The sequence below is a fragment of the Haliaeetus albicilla genome, chromosome Z (genome assembly GCF_947461875.1).
Source record: "Haliaeetus albicilla chromosome Z, bHalAlb1.1, whole genome shotgun sequence".
NCBI lineage: Eukaryota > Metazoa > Chordata > Aves > Accipitriformes > Accipitridae > Haliaeetus > Haliaeetus albicilla.
Window position 1 is genome coordinate 28,997,680 of NC_091516.1, and position 19,667 is coordinate 29,017,346.

The 19,667-nt window shown below is 40.5% G+C and overlaps 1 protein-coding gene and 1 long non-coding RNA gene across 7 annotated transcripts in view; one reads left to right on the forward strand and one right to left on the reverse strand.

Moving 5' to 3' along the window:
* The window catches only part of PRUNE2 (prune homolog 2 with BCH domain), a 145,926-nt gene extending 143,747 nt beyond the window's left edge, over window positions 1-2,179 (reverse strand). For all 5 annotated transcript variants that reach the window (XM_069777258.1, XM_069777259.1, XM_069777256.1 and 2 more), the window contains exon 1: window positions 2,057-2,179. In XM_069777258.1, coding sequence (XP_069633359.1) covers window positions 2,057-2,092 — 36 coding nt within the window. In that variant the 5' untranslated portion in view covers window positions 2,093-2,179. The remainder of the gene's footprint in view (window positions 1-2,056) is intronic.
* Window positions 2,180-2,395: 216 nt separating this feature from the next.
* On the forward strand, window positions 2,396-4,916 carry LOC138683752 (uncharacterized). 2 transcript variants are annotated; one of them, XR_011323183.1, is made up of 2 exons: window positions 2,396-2,460; window positions 2,754-4,916. It is a non-coding gene; the product is annotated as an uncharacterized lncRNA (long non-coding RNA). The 2 variants fall into 2 exon arrangements; XR_011323182.1 differs by having other exon boundaries at window positions 2,757-4,916.
* Window positions 4,917-19,667: the final 14,751 nt, after the last annotated feature.

A 19,667-nucleotide genomic window follows, 5' to 3' on the forward strand; every position in this document is an offset into this window, starting at 1 on the left:
AGTAAAGTGGCAAATTGAAGTCAACCCATGAGATTTATAAATCTGTTCTGAACTGAACATGCTGGTGCTCGGATGCTTCTTCCTCAGCCATGCTCGGCTGACGTGACCGTACAATGAAACGACCACAATCAGAAAGACGCTTCCCCCCGCAGTACTCCTCCTGTAGAGGAGACCTGCTCCAAAACATATGCTTTTCTCCCACAGTTCAGAAGGTACAAAGAGAAGTCTGCATTTCTTTCAAAAACTCACATTGCAGGAATAAAAAGGGCTACTGTTCAGTTGCTGTGCTTCCTGTTTCATCTAAATTAAAGAAATACTATTACCTATTATCCACGGGCCTCTCCAGATTATAGTTTTCCAGACAACTCCTTTCTGATTATCAACAGCTATTCAGAAAGATTAATGCAGTATTTGCTTTTAGTAGTAAAATCAAGTTGTTCTTACTGCTTGCCATTTACTAATGATGAAGAGGGGACTGCTATCATAAAATAATTAATGTCTATTAAGTAAGACCACCCTTGATGTACTTGAGAAGGAAAATTGTCAAAACCAAACCTCCAGTTCAAATGTTGCAATATATGAAATGCTGATATGAAAATGTATTAGTACTTGTAACTGTGTTACGCAGTATCTTTTAACAGGGCTACCAAAGTTTAGACTGTTTACATGAAAACAAAAGGGTAACACTTTACAAACTCCTAAAAATACATAGTAAAACAGCTGGCATGTGACCAAGATGACACACCTCATGTTTACCCTTAACATTTGCCAACACAGTTAAATATTAAGGGAGCCACCAAGGGATTCATTTTCTCTCCTATTTTGCCAGTCCTCTAAAAAATGCCTTAATTCTCCGATTACCAACATATGCATGACAACAAAAGATGGCATAACAAGCCATCCTTTACAAATCATTGCATATAGGGAATGACGGCCATCGGAGAAAGAGGATCTCGGTTTTATGATTGCTCACTCTTCATAACAGGTCTATGAAACTGGGAAGGCCCTCCACTTCTAATTATCAACAATGAAGTTTACATTTAGTTAACTACAGCAACCTTCCGAAGGGTGGGGAGGGGGCCCTGCAAGCACATAGGTCCCAAGTGCCCAAAAATACAGGGCAAAACTAGCAGCCATGGGATTTCTTTTTTTTTTAACTAACCCATTATTAGTCCTATAACTGAACATACTTTTTAGAGCCGGGATAGCTAGCAGACGTGCAGGCTGCCCATGGAAGGTAACAACCGTAAAGCTGAGTTTTGCACAGAAAATCAAACCTCACGACTGGAAACAAGTTGGCCTAAGACCACCCCCGTCTTAAAAACATCTTACTTTTGCACTGCACGCAAGGGGGCAAAAAAAGCACACAGTATTTGGGGGCAGATTATCGGTCACTGTAAACAAAACAAAGGCACTGCAGTTTCAGCACAACCCTACCAAGAGAGACGTTTGAGAACAGGACCTGTATATCTCTGTGGTTCCTAACACAGTATTAGCTGCCTATGGCAGATGAGACACAATTATGGGGCTGGTCCTCCATCACCTTTGCATGCTCCCCCGTTATTTTAAGTCTTGCTTACCCGAACTCATTCCTTACTCCTAGTGACATTTAGACCAGAGAAATGACAGTTTTTCAGTGACTCCTGACACAGTTTTTTTCCCCGTTCGACTATGCAACTTGATGCACCTGGAGGTCTCCACAAACGCGCAAATCATCCCCAGACGGCACGCTGCCGCCCCGCCCCACGCCAGTCCAGTTCGGGTTCGTCGAGCAGAGCGTTATTCAGCAGTAACTCCAGGGCAGAAAGGCGCGGGAGGGCAACGCACCCCCAAAACACGCCCCGGCCGACGCCGCGAAGGTCACGAGCCCCAGCCCCGCCGCCGCCCGCCCTGCTGAGCGACGCCGAGGACCGGCCCGCCGCCGAAACGCTCCCCGAAGTCTTCTGGGGGGCGTCCGCGGGTGCCGCACCCGGGGCTGCGGGGGGAGAGGCTGACGGCCGCGGCTACCGGCGAGTCGGGCGAAGTTTCGCGCCCGCTGCCCCCCGCCGTGACTCACCAGCTTGGACTGGGCGCGCTGCAGGAACTCCTCCATGGCGCCGGCAGGGCCGGGCCGGGCCGGGCCGGCGGAGCAGGCAGGGGAGGCAGGACTGCCGTCCCGCGCTCCCGCGCTGTCCCCGCGCTGCCCCCGCGCTGCCCGCTGCGGAGCGCGGCCCCGCCCCCTGCCCCGCCCCGCCCGCCGCGGGCCGTGACGTCAGGGCGTGCCGCAAGGGCCGGCGCGGAGCCCAGGGGCAGGAGCCGGGGCATGGGCAGGCGGCATGGGCAGGCAACCGGGGCAGGGGCAGGCGGCATGGGCAGGCGACCGGGGCAGGAGGCGGGGCAGGGGCAGGGGCAGGCGGCAGCGCGGTGACGTTTCCCGCTGGGCCCGTCAGACCCCTAAAAGGCGGGGCGCGTGCTGTTTCGGTAAGGTGTGACCGAATTAAAGGTCGCTGCGAGGCCCAGCTCGGGGTCCGGAAGCAACAGGTGCGAACCGGCGGGTGCCGCCGGCCCTTGGGCAGGCGCTTCTCGCGTCTTGCGTTTTACGAGTGGCAGGGCTCAGCAACGGGGGAAGCTCGAGGGCGGCGGGGCCCGAGGCAGGGACCCCTGCGGGCCCCCCGCCTCGCCACGGCGGCAGGGGGTCTGGAGGGGGCCCAGCGGGCGCAGCCTAGGCGCCAGAAAGCCCGCCCTCCCCTTCAGGCCTCGCATCCCCGTCCCAGTAGAGTGCCCGCAGTCCCGTTTCGGACAGGTACGTCGAGCTGGGCAACTGGAGCCTCCTCGGATGGCACCCGCTTGGTGGAGAAACGAAGGGACGCGTCGAAGAGCTGGAGTCCCGGCCCGGGACTGTAGAAGTCAATGGAAGGCTGTGCGACGAGCGTGGAGCAGACTGGGCAGCACCTGCCTGCAGGATTCGTAGCTTCTCCAGCGCTCCCGCACCGCTAGTGCTCACCGCTGTGTTTCCTTTGCCCGCTAAAACTAACTAACCTGAACGGTACAGATTTGCTATTCCAATCGAGTTGCACCTCACTGAGGAGTTAGCGATGGCTAATTAATAAATTCAGTGCTACGCGATCTGGGATCTTTTTCTCTGGTGTGTTATTTTACAGCTCATTGAAGGTACTGCTGTAAAAGCTAAAAACTCTTGCTCCCTTCTTAACAAACCTTTTCTTACGAGTGTAATTCACTCACATTCGATTTGTTAATTCTTTCATGGTATCTTGCAGATCCTATTACGGAGTTGCCTGTCATGATCAATCTGCTCTGCCTAATCGTATGTTCCTGATCCAGAGTGTTCTGGGGAACAGGGAAAAAACCCTAATCTGCATCATAACCATTTAAAATTGAAAGGTAAATCTTCATTAAAGTATTTGAGTGGACTGATGCGCCATGCAAATGACGTGAAGCAAAGAGTCGTAAATGACAGTGTTCTGCAGAAAAAAATTGAATCGTGCTACATTTACTGGAACATTTCATCTGAAACACATCAGTGTGTTTCAGAACTCTATCTGAATTTGGGTTTTCCCATTATGCTATAGAAAAGTAGGTCTCTTGAAAGACTACAAGTTTTGCACAACATATTCTCAGTAACTTAAAACTGAAACAGAAGCATTGCAATACAGGAATTGCTGTGTAATTTGAGGTGCAGATTTGAGGTCATCTAAGAATGTTTTGCCAAGTAAGAAATCAATATGATCTTGCATAAAATGGAGTAAAGTATATATTTCCCTTCATCAAAGTCTGCAAAACAAGGTAGAAAAACAATTCTTGCTACAGCAGCTAAACTGAAGTTTAGGAAACTGATGCTTAAAGGGGACAGTTTTGCTGCATACATATTAAAAATTACACCAGAAGGCAGACCCCGGACAGCAAATAGTCGGAGATTAAAAAGCTGAATTTGCTAAACAGGCAGCAAAGTTGTGTTCTTATGCCTCATTTACTCCCACGTTTACTCCCATATACTGTAAATAAAGTGTTTGGACTAATTACTTCTTTGTACATCCAGTGAATAGGTCTCTATGTGGTTATGGGCAGAGTCAGTAAATACACCTTTACACTGTAATAGCCAGGTGGTCTTCCACTGAGCTTAGAAGAACCCTGTGGATTCTTTGTGATCCACATGCTGGCAATCCAGGGATGACACCAGTACAGCTATGTTGAAACAAAACAGAATGTGCCAGAGCTCCCTCAAAATATTTGGAAAAGGTATCTTTTGAAACTGTTTTTTAAGCAACTTGTTTGCCTCCATAATTATTGTATGAGTTAGATATTGCATAATTAATTATTCACATCCTGTTGTGCAAAACCATGAACAGAGAACTAGTCTTTGTATCTGCTTAATATTTCATAGAAATTCCTTAGCCTGATTCTCCTCTTTTCTGCCCCACTTGCAGCCACTAAATTACTTCCACTTTACTGAAGCTTAAATTAGAGATCAGTTGGGACACAGATAAATTTTTTTATTCATCTTTCCAAAGTAGCTAAACAAAACTGATTCACAGTCACCCAGAAGCTCTTACCTTGATGTGTGTAACATAATTCTTTATTCAATCGGTGGGAATCATGTATGTGTCCCAAAGTAAGAATTTACTCAGTATCTCATTCATAGAATTGAATTATTAAAAAAAAGACTTGTTGAGCGATGCTGAATTTTTGCTTGTTCATAAGCACATTTGCTATACCTCTTGTAACGTTGAAGAGGTTGAGCCTGTGAACTATGAGTTCTGCTTTGTACATTTTTGTGGTTTTGAAAATGTAAATACAAATAATGTTGTACTTCTGAGAGCGAGCATGGTTTGAAGTGCATGTTTCTCTATTCACGTGACAAAGGAAAAGTTCATTTTTTAATTGCAGCCATTATTAAAGCATGCAGGCACATATAATGACTTGCTGTATCATTTTTCAGTGTCCTAAAAAAAACTACAGTGATTATGAAGAACAATGGCCTTACACTACAGGATCTTCTAAAACTCTTATCACCTTCACTGTGAGCATCCAGGGAAAATTAATTTGCATCATATGCAAAGTATCCTAGTAAAACCTTATATCCTCATACATACTATGCAATACAAAACAACGCAGGCTTTTGTGATCTTCCATAGTTTCCGTGGTTCATATCCATTTTATTTATTCTCCAGGCTTACAGTTGAGATTGGTTTTCTTCCATATGATGAATGGATTACCCATGTCCCAGAAAAACTCGCACCTGAACTCCGTAGCTCATCTTTACAATTTAGCAAGGAATTTGAAGAGCTGTCATGATACAACTGTCCAGTGGTTTAGCATTTCTATCATAAGTCGTGTTTATGATAAGCACTTCAATAGCATGCTAATAATTATTTTCATGGTACATAAGGCTGAGATTCCCATTGCAAGGGTTGCTATACTACCACAGTAGGAATAAATAGTTTCTGCCCCATGGAATTAAAATGTTACATAATCATTTCAATAAAAAAATGAGAAAAAACAAAAACAAAACAGTACACAGCTGTTAGCTATTGTAAGAGGATACTATTAAAGAATTTAAAGGGAAAAAGGTGATTTCACAAGTTACTGAAGGAATAATTCTCTGGACAAACACCCAAAGAAACAAGAAAGACCAAAACTGTATGTAGCAGCAGCAGATTGACAGGCACTGACACCAGCACTCAAGCCTTTTTATTTTAAGGGTCTCCGTATGATTTCCACATACACCCATGAAAGCTACTACTTTTTTCTTACAGGTTTTACCAACAGGACATGTACTTAGAGTCACCAGTTACCCAGTCCTCTGTATTGAGCATCTTTACTTCCTATGGGGAGCAGTGCTTTTTGATGTTACTTACACTTCGTGGTTTTACATGTTTCAGCTACACTGGTCAACCTATAAAGATGGACAGAAAGAAACCATTCCAAATGTCAGAAGACTCCTCTCCTCCAACCATGAAGACTGTCCATCAACAATGTGTAAAACCTCTACACTATGAATGCCTCCTGCCTTTCTTCAGAGAAGGTGGGCCTGAAAATGGAGTCAGTGAACTCAGTGTCCCCATCAGACTGCTGGTTTGCCCAATTTAAACCAAGTGCTAACAATAAATTTTGTTCTCCAGGGCATCACTGTGGTTTATTTGACTATTTCATTCCCAACCATGAATTTCCAGGTGAAAGCTTTATAACCTATTGCTGTTATGAAATATTAGGTATGGTAGAAATTAAATTGCTGTTGCTTTTCCTGAGGGGTAGATAAAGAGAAAGGGAGAAGCCATGCCTGGCTAGGAGATGAATTCTAATGGTCTGATACAAATATCTGTTGAGGTTTTCAAAGACTGAATGCATTAATCTCATTTTAGCTGTGAATAGCACATAATTCTTGTGTTACAATAATTGTCTGTTCTGTTCCTCCATGCAAAACTCAGTAAGATACCAGAATGCATGTTTTTGAGCCAAGGCTAGCTACTAATTCAAAGCCAAAAAGCACCACGGAATCAATACCAAAAGTACTTGGAGGTATCCCAAACAATGGCTGATTGAATGGCTTGCTTTGTGGGGAAGTACAGGCCAACAGGCACAGACAATAGAACTGCAGGTTTAGTTCCCTCCCAAACTCCAACTTGTACCAAAAAAACCATGAAATAAACAGTGTGAGAAGCCAGAATCCAGATTCATCTCCCATTAGCACTGAGTCTATGGAAACTGAGTTCTGAGGTTGTTCATCAAATTTCAATACAACTGAGTACAAAGACAGGTTATTATAGAAGTCAACCTGCTGTGCTGCTGCCTCTTCCTTACGCCACTTATACTAAGAACTTGGGCAAATTACATACCCATGTGAATACATCCCTAACTGTTCACATGATCAGTCTACTAAGAGACAGACTATTTTAATTCATTTGCACAGACTGAATACAGGCTACCTGTATTAAAATAGTCCCAGGTCAAAGAAGTAATTCTGACAGAGGTGCTCAGCTTTGCAGGTTAAAGCTGTTACCAAACCTCCTGTCCACCTACCTCTCACTTGGAAGTTAAGTGAAGGAAATTTATTCCCATTACACTGCTGTTCACTAGTACCATTTAAACTAGGCAGAAAGTATGTTTCCAAGGGACAGTAATCCCTGTCAAAATACGGGGAAAAGGCTTAAACCGTTTGACTTAAAACATTAACACTGTTTGCTTCCCATGCACGTGGGTCAAAGTCCTTAAAGACAGATCTCCTTTCTCAGCAACGTCTAGTCTCGTGCCTTTAACAATAAGGTTTTATGCTGCAGTGAGCACAGGTATTTCCAAGTTTACTGTAAGAAATTGGAGTAAACAGTACATAAAACTTCTGCTGCTTTGTAGATTACCGTTAATCAATCGCATATAGTAAGTTCATTATTATTGACTTTTGAGCTGTTTAACAAAAGTACACAAAGGAACATTCTTACAAATGTTAGTTTGAATACAGATAAAAAGGAAATTAAAATGTTCCCCAATTTTCAGATTAGAGAATATAATGTAAACAGAATATTGGCTCTGTGACAATAAACCTAATTCTGAAACATATTACATTGAATATTATATTGGTTACTATTTGAAATCCAAAGAGTAGTAGAAGTACTTCGCATTTTGCAAGCTGACCAAAGTATGCAACTGTTCATCATAGATCAGCTAAAAATAATTTTTCAGTTAGAAGCTACTTAAGTAATAGAATATCATATTATAATTTTTAGCCAAGCCTTCTCATTCCACAGACAAGTATCATAGCTAACTACAATTACTTTCCTAAAAAGAATACTACAAAGCCAGGTCAATTCTTACATTGAACACTGAAATTCATACATACTCAACAAATTCATAGGACCTCTGCCTTGAGGACAACACTGAATGTTTAGTAAATATGCTGAGGCTAAAATTAAGGCTTGTGCAATTGTGTGAGGAAGATTAAGAGTTTCTTTATCTGGAAGTAGAGGAGCATTTACTGTGAAGGTCCCAAATACCAGTAAAAATATTCTATATGATTAATAAAGTGCAGTAAAAAGCATTCCATAGCTGAAATTCTCATGTTTTGAAGGGAGAAGGATGGGGGGGGGGGGGGGGGAGATTTATCTCTGACTTTTTTTTTTTTTTTTTTAATGGAAATCTGGTTCTTTTAATGACGCATGTAAATGGAACAGTAGAATTACAAAAGCCATAGTGATCTGAAGATGCAAGCGAGGGAAATTCATGCGTAGGTAATACTGTTTTGGACAAAAAAAAGATTATGCCAGAAAAGAGTGTGGAACTTGCAACACGCACAGTCCTTCCTTTAAGTCTGAATGAAGCTTGCTGACTCTGTATACCTCAAAAATTCTCTGATTTAAGTGCACCGTATTTTACAGGCAAGTATTAATGGAACACTTACCCCAGCTTTGCTGTGTGATGGTTACTGTATGTACAGCTTCAGAGTAAATACCAAAACAAGCAACCATTAGTATTTAGACAGCTCTTTTACTCTAGGTACAAATGACAAAGTATAACCCAAACAAAGCTAGGAAAGTGGAAGTGAGTACAGTTTTGAAATGTTCAGTCTAATGTTTCCAAAAGTAACTAAAATCTTCCCTGTCGGCAAAACAAATGTTCTTGACAGATTAGCTGAGGACCAGCCTGTTTACATCAATGGGCTATAACAGTATACTGTAGTACTAAGATAGCTCATTTAAAGGTGGAAATTTCATTAATCATAGCAGGAGGTAAAATTTATAATTTGCTGCTCTCTGCAGAGCCTACTAATGCAGCAGAAGACTGGTTTTCCTAAGACTGTGGCTATTAACTCTTCTATTAACTCCTTCCTAAACCACTGCAGCACATTTCCACTTTTATGTATAGAATGAAATAGTAACTCAACTCTTTCTGTGTGAATAAATTGGGTAAAATTAAAATGTCATCACTTTGGAAGAGTTTAAGGGAATAACTACTGTGTGCCAAAGTAAGTTATGCATACTAAGTTTAATTTAGCCTTAAAATTGGTACTAAACTTCATCACATCAATGGCAAGTTTTGCTAAAAATCCCAGAGAGCTTCAATATCATCAGAAAAACTGGGGGTAAACAGAAGACATGGGCAACACCTAACTACAATGTGTTTTTACTCACAATAGGTATGGTTGTTAGTTGAAAAAAAGAGCAACAAATTGAAGCACATACAGAACATATACAGATCATTCAAAAAGCATGGTCATCATCTTCTGAAGATAATACTGAAGAAGACTTTTGAATCCACAGATTCCCATTTTAAATGGGTTGTGTTCTGTATGGCTGTAACTCAATGCAGATGTTGAAAGTGATCCCTGTAATTATTGAAGAATAGAGTTCCTGCACAGATTTCAAGTCACCGTGGACTTCTGCTAACTTCTAAAATGTTTCAATTTTTTACAAAGAGAAATGGTCTCAAATATGTCCTATCACCTTTTTATCCTTTCCTGTGGAAAGATTTATTCATGTGTTCCAGCAAGTATTTAAAATTATGACTATGTCATACAACACATGATTGCAAATGTACTGCCTGCCTTTAAGCTGACAGAAGGTGTTTTGTATGATAGAGCTGGAGGTCTCCATGCAGATTTATTATAGTGCTGTCACTGATGGACTGATAAGCTGACAAAAGATAAACCCGGAGATGGTGATGTTTCTTTATGGGAGTCTGTGATTCTCCCTATATAATAAGATATGAGAGATAGCAATGTGTTCTGTCAAAGATGCAAGGAAGCTTCCACAAGTTCTACAGAACATTATGCATTATGGATATCTGTGAAACAAAGCACAGCCAATGTCACATAACACCACCAGTGTGCTGTACATCCCTGTTCCTACAAGACACTTGAAGTGTGACTCCAATACTCCACAGCTGAATGATTTTGTTGTTGAAGAAAGGCCAGAAACCACATTGTTCTACATTTTCATAAAGCGTCTGTAAAACATTATGCAAAGAGAATCTTTGTAATAAGACTTCATTTGTAGAATACTGTATATTTAATGACATTAATGCATTTTAATGATCAAAATGGCTTTTTATATTCAAGGGGAGGAATATGGCAAAAAGCAAATAGCTCCATGAGCAGCACAGGAGCAGATGAACAAAGTGTCTTCTAAGAACAGGTATATTTCCTTTGGAGGACTTTCTGGTGGCTAAATTGGAACTCTGGAGACTTTTGATGGTTGACATAATCTTTGTATGACCCTCTGAATGGATAATCTGACATTTAATAACGAGAAATTCATCTTCAGCTTTTAATTCTTCCCCCCAAGTTCAATATGTGGAAAATTCTTTCAAGTGTTGTTGAAACTGATCAATGCTTTAAAAGCTATTGCTGGAAAACAGTAACAGACATGCAAGTAACCATTTCGAAAGGAAAACTTGCTAAAATATACATTGTTCTGCCACAAGTGTTGTTAAGGCCTGCAAGTGCTTTAATCAGTAGCACACAATGGGGAAAAAAAATTGTCTACTATCATTACAGTTTTAAATGCCCAGCCCCAAGGAACACACGCCTCTGTATATCACTGAGCTAACTAAAGGCAGCATTTAGTATAAGTGGCCTGCAAAGCTGTCTATTTTACTTGCACTACCTCAGGCCTGTAGTATCAGCGCTGAATAACACACCTTTTAGAAAGTGTAAAACCTTTTCTGGTACTTGCCGTGTGTCATTTAGAAACCTGAGAGAGCTGGAGCGCAAAGGTAGCTAGGCTGCATATAATGAGGAAATATGGTTATACGGAATCCAGCTGTGTCCATGTGGCTTCCTATTATTTTTGCATGAAAACCAAAGGAAACAAAAGGGTTGGAGTCTTTTCTGTTACTTCTGTTTTATACTTTCAAAGATTATCATAAACCAATGAGATTAATGTCAAAGTTCTGCATTTATTTTCTGTTTCAATAATAGCATGTCTTGTATTCAAGACTTAGGCTTTTCAGCTAAGAATTCATACTGTAAAGATAACAGGCTTTGCCATTAATGATCATTAGTGTCACCACTAAGAAAAGATTCGTGTTGCTGTTATTTATTAAAGCAATCAAAATGTGCTATTATGTTCCTAATTACAATGTTTATTCAAACTCCCCTACTTACCCACAGTACAAATACAGTGCAGGCAGCTGTTGTAGAAGCTTCCCTGTGCAGTTCTGGAAATGACTTTTTCTTTCAACTAAGGACATTCCTATTCTCAAAGGGAAAGAAGAGACTAAATGTGGATCTTCACACTGTGAGGCAAACACTCTCGTTTTGGATGCATGAAGTTGTATTAAGGATAAGAGCTGCAGGAGCAGAGAAGTGGCTAAGAACAATGGTAGCTCAAAAAATGGTCTGTTCAAGCTTCTGCCTTTAAACCAGAATGTCATTATAAAAATAAAACATTAAAAACAAACAAACAAACAAAACTTTATCACTTGTAAAGTAAATCACCCACAAGAAAAACTGAGATTTCAAAATACTACAGAATATTTTATTTATTCAGGGCTACTTCCTTTTAGGAGATAAAAACCACCAGTATCAGAAGCTACAAACAGAAATTTGATATCATAAGGTCCTCCCCTGAGAGCTGGAATGAAAGGCTTACTTCACTGTTATGCAGCACAGCAGCAGAAACAGATAAACGCAAACTATAGAACTAGGGCTATCATAAAGCCTATCACACAAAATATCAAGAAATAAATATGAATGTTTGATAATTTCTTTTAAGAACATCCATTTAGAATGTTAAAAAAAATCTTCAAATTAATTCAGTGTCTATCAACTGTGTGGTTTTTGCTGAAGTATGAGCAATGTAATTATTAAGTCAACATTATCATTTTAAAACATTGTTAAGCAGAGACTACTAAGACAGGTAAAAAGGTAGCGTTCTGTGCTCCTCAGAGGAAGCCCACCTTTCCAAAACCAAGAATGATCTTTTTCAGCAATGTCCTGGTTTCAGCTGGGATGTAGTTAACTGTCTTCCTAGTAGCTGGTACAGTGCTATGTTTTGAGTTCAGTATGTGAAGAATGTTGATAACACTGATGTTTTCAGTTGTTGCTCAGTAGTGTTTAGACTAAAGTCAAGGATTTTTCAGCTTCTCATGCCCAGCCAGGGCACCTGACCCAAATTGGCCAACAGTGTATTCCATACCATGGGACGTCCCATCTAGTTTAGGAACTGGGAAGTGGGGGGCAGGGATTCGCCGCTCGGGGACTGGCTGGGTGTCGGTCGGCGGGTGGTGAGCAATTGCCCTGCGCATCATTTGGACATTTCAATCCTTTTATTACTACTGTTGTCATTTTATTAGTGTTATCATTATTAGTTTCTTCTTTTCTGTTCTATTAAACCGTTCTTATCTCAACCCAGGAGTTTTACTTCTTTTCTAGATTTTCTCCCCCATCCCACTGGATGGGGGGGGAGTAAGTGAGTGGCTGCGTGGTGCTTAGTTGCTGGCTGGGGTTAAACCACGACAAGCAACTACAGCCTAATATGTATTATCAGCATCATCGGCCCCTTTTGTTTTTAGGAAAAAAATTTTGAACATGTGCTTTTTCCAAAGCAATCCAAAAGCAAAGGACACAACTGAGAGACATCATTAATGTCTTGATAAATAATCTGAAGTATTGTTTGTTTAAAAACATTAATGTTTTAAATCTCCCAAAACCCTTAAAAATTAAAAAATGTTGTCTAGGCCACTTGCCTGAGGGGAATTTGTAGATGTGAACGGAGTTGCAGTTAGTGGTATTTTCCCATGGACAGAATACATTTTGTTAGCAATGTTGGTATGTGCTTCTCTGTGCATGCTCCTACTCAGATCTTTTCCTCTGGATTCAGTCTGTTCCTAAGAGACTGCCGGATAATCGCTTTGTTTGGGTGTTCACTCGCTTCAGGAGAGAGGGAGAGAATCCAGGATGCTCTTCTGACAGCCCATCTCCCATTCTAAACCATAAACTCAGATACAGTAAAATATATTTATTAGTTATTGGAATATCATTTCAGAAATATAGGATAAAGGAGTAAAATTTACTTACCAAGTTGCTACAGATCTCTGGTGGGGTAAGATTGCCCTCCTTTTTTGGAGAAATCTTTTTCATGGAAGTAAGAAAAGAGAGATTATGTAGTTAAGGAAATTGTGAAAGAATACAACAGTACTTGGCATCCTCTGTACCCTCACTCCCAGTATGTATAACAAAACTAGAGAGAAAGATTAGATTAGAGATTGTTCTCTTCTCATCTGCTAACTGTATATAAACAGTGACTTTGTAGTCACAAGATAATTGCAACCATAACATTAACATGCAGGACAGTTAAATATATGCCTCAGTAGGCTTTTCTGAGTGCTGAGTTCAGTCTATTTACTTACTCAGTGAGCAGTTCCATTCACTTTAGCGGAACGTTTTTTGTAGGAAAGATTTACAGCCTGAAGAAAACTGTAAAATGCAAGTAAAGCATGTAAAAAAAAAAAAATTAATACTTACAGTGACTAGTGGAACCAACACAGAGCCTAAAAAGAATCTTGTTGGCAAATTGCACTGTTGTAGAATAAATAAGCACTAAGAGTGAAATGTATGGGAGGAATAGACCAAAAAATGAATGAGGATGTCAGAACTAATTAATCTTTGGAATAAGAAGCATAAGCAGAATAAAAGCATATACTTTTATCATGACCCCCTGAATATTGTAGTCAGCTCACTTCTGTGTAGATATCCCTTTTGCTCTAAAAAGGGCAAATGATTTTTTATATTATATTTATTTTCCCCACAGAACAGGGGAGAATTTTGTTGTATCACCTGAACATGAATTAACTCACTATGCTGGAACGGCAGTGCTTCCTCAATGATGAAATTTTTTAATTTCTTTTTTTAAATAAAAGATGAAAGACTGTGTCTACTCAAGTCAACAAAAAGATTCTCCTCCACAATCAGTGGGGTCAAGATTTCCTCCTTCTTACTTATCTTAATTTCCTCTTCAACCTCAAAAATTGTCTAATCCACACGTATTGCATTTTTATTGTGACAAGGAAGAGAATACAGGAATAACAACACTCATTTTCAACCAAGTGCACGTGTATCATAGTGCTTCTTGACAGCCACAATTCTTGTGTCTGGAATTAAACTAAAACTTGATACTGGGTATTGGCTCTATCTTTCTCATACTGTCCCAAAATTTACAGTTATTCATACTGATTTCCTTTGTTAGTAGTATTCTATCACCTCATGTTTATGGGCTTGTATTTGCGTGACGCTATTTAGGTAGTACTAAAAATGGCCTCCTTTATATTTACTGTGATTATATCTCTTGGTAAGCAATTCTTATGCTACCTTTTGGAATCCTCTCTTTGGGCAGTACACAGTTAATCTAGTTGTATATAGGTGTAGTTGCTTTACTTCTTAAAGAGCTCATGTCTGTCCAGAACGTATGGAATTGTTGAGAAGCAGAGATACTGGAACTGTGTTATTACAGGCATGAAAATGGAATTTTGTTTTCTGGCCCAAAGGTTCTGTAAGCAGAATCACAGACACATAAATCTTGGAAGACTGCATTCAAGCAGTTGAACATCTGTAGACTCACCTTCAAGCCTCCTGATTGCTTACAGTCCAGAAACTTTTTATAGGAAAGCAACTGTTTGTAATCTGAATATTACTCAACTATTAGTCAAATTAATCATTTTATGAAGGGCAGAACTTCTCTGAAGCTGTTCAACTTTGCAACAATCTCAGCAATTGTTTTTCTCAAGAGCAATTACTGAATTAGCATTATTTGCTTCCAATAGGATATAGCATAGAATGAAGAACACACTATTGATTTTTATAGCAAATTCTCAAGACACCCAGGAAGGAATTATTTGCTTGTTGGGCAACTGACCTATCCACTTTTCTGGCTAGACTGTACTTTTACTTCTCCTCTAGTTCTCCTTCAGATGGGTAAATCCATAGTAGGCATGAAGGATAATATGATAAGGGATCTGTCTAAATAGAATTGTTTTCTACCTTGGAGAGCCAATTAAACATAAACTGCCTAGGGCTTTTAAGTGCCTTCAGAACTCCAAAGCTAATGTCTTATTCCATATCTTATCAGTTTTGTAATACTCAACAAAAATATTTTAGTTTACATAGAACAGGTGTTATTTCTGTGAATTGTAGCTATTCATACATGTTTCTGATTTAACTGCTAATAATCAATCTTAACATATTGTATTTTGCCTCTCTTGCTAGTATCATAGATAACAGTAGTCCCCCAAAAAATGAAAATATGGCTGACAGATGTTACCCTTTTTTCCCTTCCCCTGCACTGAGCTCTGAGAAGTTTATCTCCCTTCTCTCCATTGACTTTAATACATGAGTACCAATACTATCTCAAGCCTTTGTAAGGCCCAGATCTCACAAGCATACAAATACACCAACATTTAAGTGAGTAAGCCCAGTGACTACACACGTTGAATCAAGCATATAATTGTAAATTATTCAAACAAGGGCCTCAGTCTCCAATATTCTGTTTAATGAAGTTACTATTGCTCTTTTATTTAAAAAGATTCATCCCATCTGGGAAATTATGTCACAACACCCAGCTAATGTGTTTTTCTCTTCCATTTGATATAATAAAATAGTAACAGTAGTAAAAGTGATAATTATAATTTCCACCAAATACAAATCATATTGTGTTTACTGAAGTTTAGCATGTCATTTGACTGTGATTCTCCTTCCTTTCAAATAGAAAACAACAATGTTGATATTTCAGAATGATTCATACTACATTCATATTTTTGTCTCAAGATTACCAAAACCTGTAGAAATAGCAATGCCATAACTGATGCAAGACCATGTAAAATAAGTGAGAAGCGTATTTGCTTCAGATATCTGTGAACTGATAACAGTGAAATAATTATTCAGTGGATGAATTAGGAGTAATAGACTGAAGGAATCATTGTCTCTTCAGCTGAAGGACATGCTGCTTCTCTATAGCTTCCCACTCTAGTGGCGCACAATATTGTACGCATTTGAGATACACAGACTGTTTCATGGGATTCTGTTGTAGCCACCAGTGGATTAATTAACAAAAGTGATGCAAGTTAAATTCTGCTGCAAGGCTTAAAAGAAGGACTGAGATTGTGATGAAGGGATAAAAAAAAATTGTTCCCCATATTAATTTCAACTTTCTGAATGAATTAGCTTTGACTTCTCTGCTGAAAGTTTCATCTAGTAACCTCTGATAGAACACGATCAATTCCTCAGTTTGACTCCCAGCAACTATTGCAAATTAACCATGATAGAAAGCCTATTTCATGAATAACCAGAGTAAAACTAAATAAGATGAAAACCTAAGGTATTTAAGTAAATTTAACTGAAGGAGTCTGAGAAAACCACAGTCATCTCCTGTATACTTATAGACAGAAAACTACAATATGACTATTTACCTGATTACAGAATGCCCTTCTTTGCGTTCCACCTCTGTGTCTCAGTAATGACACTAGTAGTGTGTAGGAGATTCATCTATGATGTGCAATTGGACACTAACAGGAACTATACCACTGATTTCTGCTAGAATGTCTTCCAGCCTGTATCAGGTTTGCATGGCAAGGTTTCGGTAGCAGGGGGGCTACAGGGGAGGCTTCTGTGAGAAGATGTCAGAAGCTTCCCCCATGTCCGGCAGAGCCAATGCCAGCCGGCTCCAAGATGGACCCACTGCTGGCCAAGGCCGAGCCCATCAGCAACGGTGGTAGTGCCTCTGGGAGAACAGATTTAAGAAGGGGAAAAAACAACTGCTGCATAACAGCAGCCAGAGGAGTGGAGTGAGAATATGTGAGTGAAACAGCCCTGCAGACACCAAGGTCAGTGGAGAAGGAGGGGAGGAGATGCTCCAGGTGTCGGAGCAGAGATTCCCCTGCAGCCCATGGTGAAGACCATGGTGAGGCAGGCTGTCCTCCCGCAGCCCAGGGAGGTCCATGGTGGAGCAGATATCCACCTGCAGCCTGGGGAGGACCCCACACCGGAGCAGGCGGGTGCCCGAAGGAGGCTATGGCCCTGTGGGAAGCCCGTGCTGGAGCAGGCTCCTGGCAGGACCTGTGGATCTGTGGAGAGAGGAGCTCACACTGGAGCAGGTTTTCTGGCAGGACTTGTGACCCCATGGGGGACCCATGCTGGAGCAGTCTGTGCCTGAAGGACTGCAGGCTGCAGAAGGGGCACATGGAAAGGACACACACTGGAGCAGTTCATGAAGAACTGCAGCCCATGGGAAGGACCCACATTGGAGAAGTTCTGGGAGGACTGGGGAAGGACCCCACACCAGAGCAGGTGAGGAGAGTGAAGAGGAAGGAGAGACAGAAACATGATGAACTGACCACAACCCCCATTCCCCACTCCCCTGTGCCAACTGGGGGGAGGAGGTAGAGAATTTGGGAGGGAAGTTGAGCCCAGGAAGAAGGGAGGGGTGAGGGGAAGGTGTTTTTAAGATTTGATTTTATTTCTCATTACCCTACTCTAACTTGATTGGTAATAAATTAAACTAGTTTCCCCGAGTCGAGTCTGTTTTGCCCATGATGGTAATTGCTGAGTGATCTCCCTGTCCTTATCTCGACCTACGGACCTTTCATCATATTTTTTCTTCCCCTGCCCAGATGAGGAGGGGGAGTGAGAGAGTGACTTGGTGGGCACCTGGTGTCCAGCCGAGGTCAACCCACCATGCAGCCATAACCATTAACATAATAAGAAATGATCAGCTCAAACTATTTAAACCACATTGAGTGTTCTACAATCAGAATATCTTTCTTCCCGTGTACTTAGTTCTGTCTGTATTTCAATAGCAGGAACTGAAAGGAGGTAACAAATTAAAAGCTCTTTCTGCTCGTAGGCACCACATAAAAAGAACAGGGAAGAATACTACCTGTTTAGGTCCTGCAAACTTTACAGAATTTTTACAACAGGAGCCTGTGCTAGCAATTCCTGTGTGTTATAAGAGAGAACCAAATTACAACCTGAAGACATGAAAAATCTCTCCTCTGTGTCTGTTGAGATCCCATCACAAGTATTGTAGATTTCCAGTATATGTTTAAGTGCTATTCATACATAATGAATAGCAAATTGAGACAGGTGCAGAGACTGATTGCTTTAAGCAGAAAAGAACAGCACAAGGCTATGCACTTAGGTCTGTGGCTTTAATATAGCAGACTCAATGCAATTTTTGAAGGTCTTGTAAAATAACAATGGAGTTCAGTAAAGTATTAAGTGCCAGAAAAAGCAGGGCTCTAATAGCAAATAAGAACAGCTTGTTCTCAGGGCTATTTCATGCAGGTTTTTCACAAAGGGGAACACTCTAGCATCATTCTGCTATGCAGATTAATGTTCTTAATGTCCCATTGCCTTCAGAAAGCTAACAGGCTAAAAGGCTTTTCTTTTTTTTTTTTTATATTGAGGGATGATTTGAGAGGCTGTTGGGAAAGGAGGAGGGGATGTGTGTCTATTTGAGATAAAGGAAGAAGAGTTGAGTTCAAAGTTAACACTAGATGAAGCCTAGTCCAGTAGATTTTTAAAAGTTCAAAAGGCACTGGGAAGAAAAATCATTATAAACCACAATAACCATGTTTTGGCACTAGGAAAAAATGTAGTCTTATGCTCCCAGTAAGCTAAAAAACAGTGAATGTCACAGTTGCTCTTGAACTGGAATTCAGTGAGGGAATAGATCTTTCCTACCTCGGCAGTAGAAAACAATCAATACAAGGAATGGGAAAACCCAGGCTGTATTAAGTCCCACATTTCGTCTTGGATGATGAAAAGCAACAGGTGCTTCAGTGGAAGCTGTGAAAACCTGCACTGCTGACACAATCATTCTACACATGAAATTTATTCCTACCACTTCAATTTCACAATTTAAAATAAATAAATAAAAAGAGGTTAACATCAGGAATTCCTTATTTTCTCAACATGTTCTATGAACTATGGCTTTATGAGGGAAAGACAACTGTTCTTACATGTTAAGACCTTTATGTTAGTCTTCATCTGCTACAGTACTTCAACTCTGAAACCACAGATTCCTGGGATGCTGCCACATGCACACATTGTCATGCAACACAACCAGGTGGCCTTTGCCCAGAAATAAGACTGTTTCAAATTTTGTCCCACCTCATAAACTTCATGTTCTCCTTATTGAACATCTAAGTCTTTCACAAGTGCTCATCTTAGCCTCAAAGATAGCTAGAGGTAAGGCATTTCTATGCTAATTGTCTCAAACAAAAGAAATTCCTACTTAGAAATGTGCTCCCATTTACATTAATAGCTTTCTGGAAGGAGAACGTCCTAGTACTTTGCCAAGTGAAGGAGGGTCTGTATTTTGGAAATAGCCTTACAATAAAAAAAACATACAAATTTGCCTGACAGTATCAGCAACAGGAGTCTGCAATAACATCTTGAAGAAATACTTCCCTATGAAAATACATTCCTGCTTGTGAAAAGCTACAGCTACACAATTTGCTGTTCTGCTTTTCTGTAACATTCATCTCCTTAATGTTAGAGGTAAATCATGTCACTTACAAGTTAGGGTGCTCATTTCTTTTTAATGAACCTTTAAAGATTTAAAGGTTATATCCTTCAACAATTTCCCAAAATTAAGATGTTTTTTAAAATCCCAGGCCCTCCATTTCTTCAGATTATTATTTGGGTTTAATAATGTGCCTTCTGGGAGCTGCAGTTTTGCTTTATA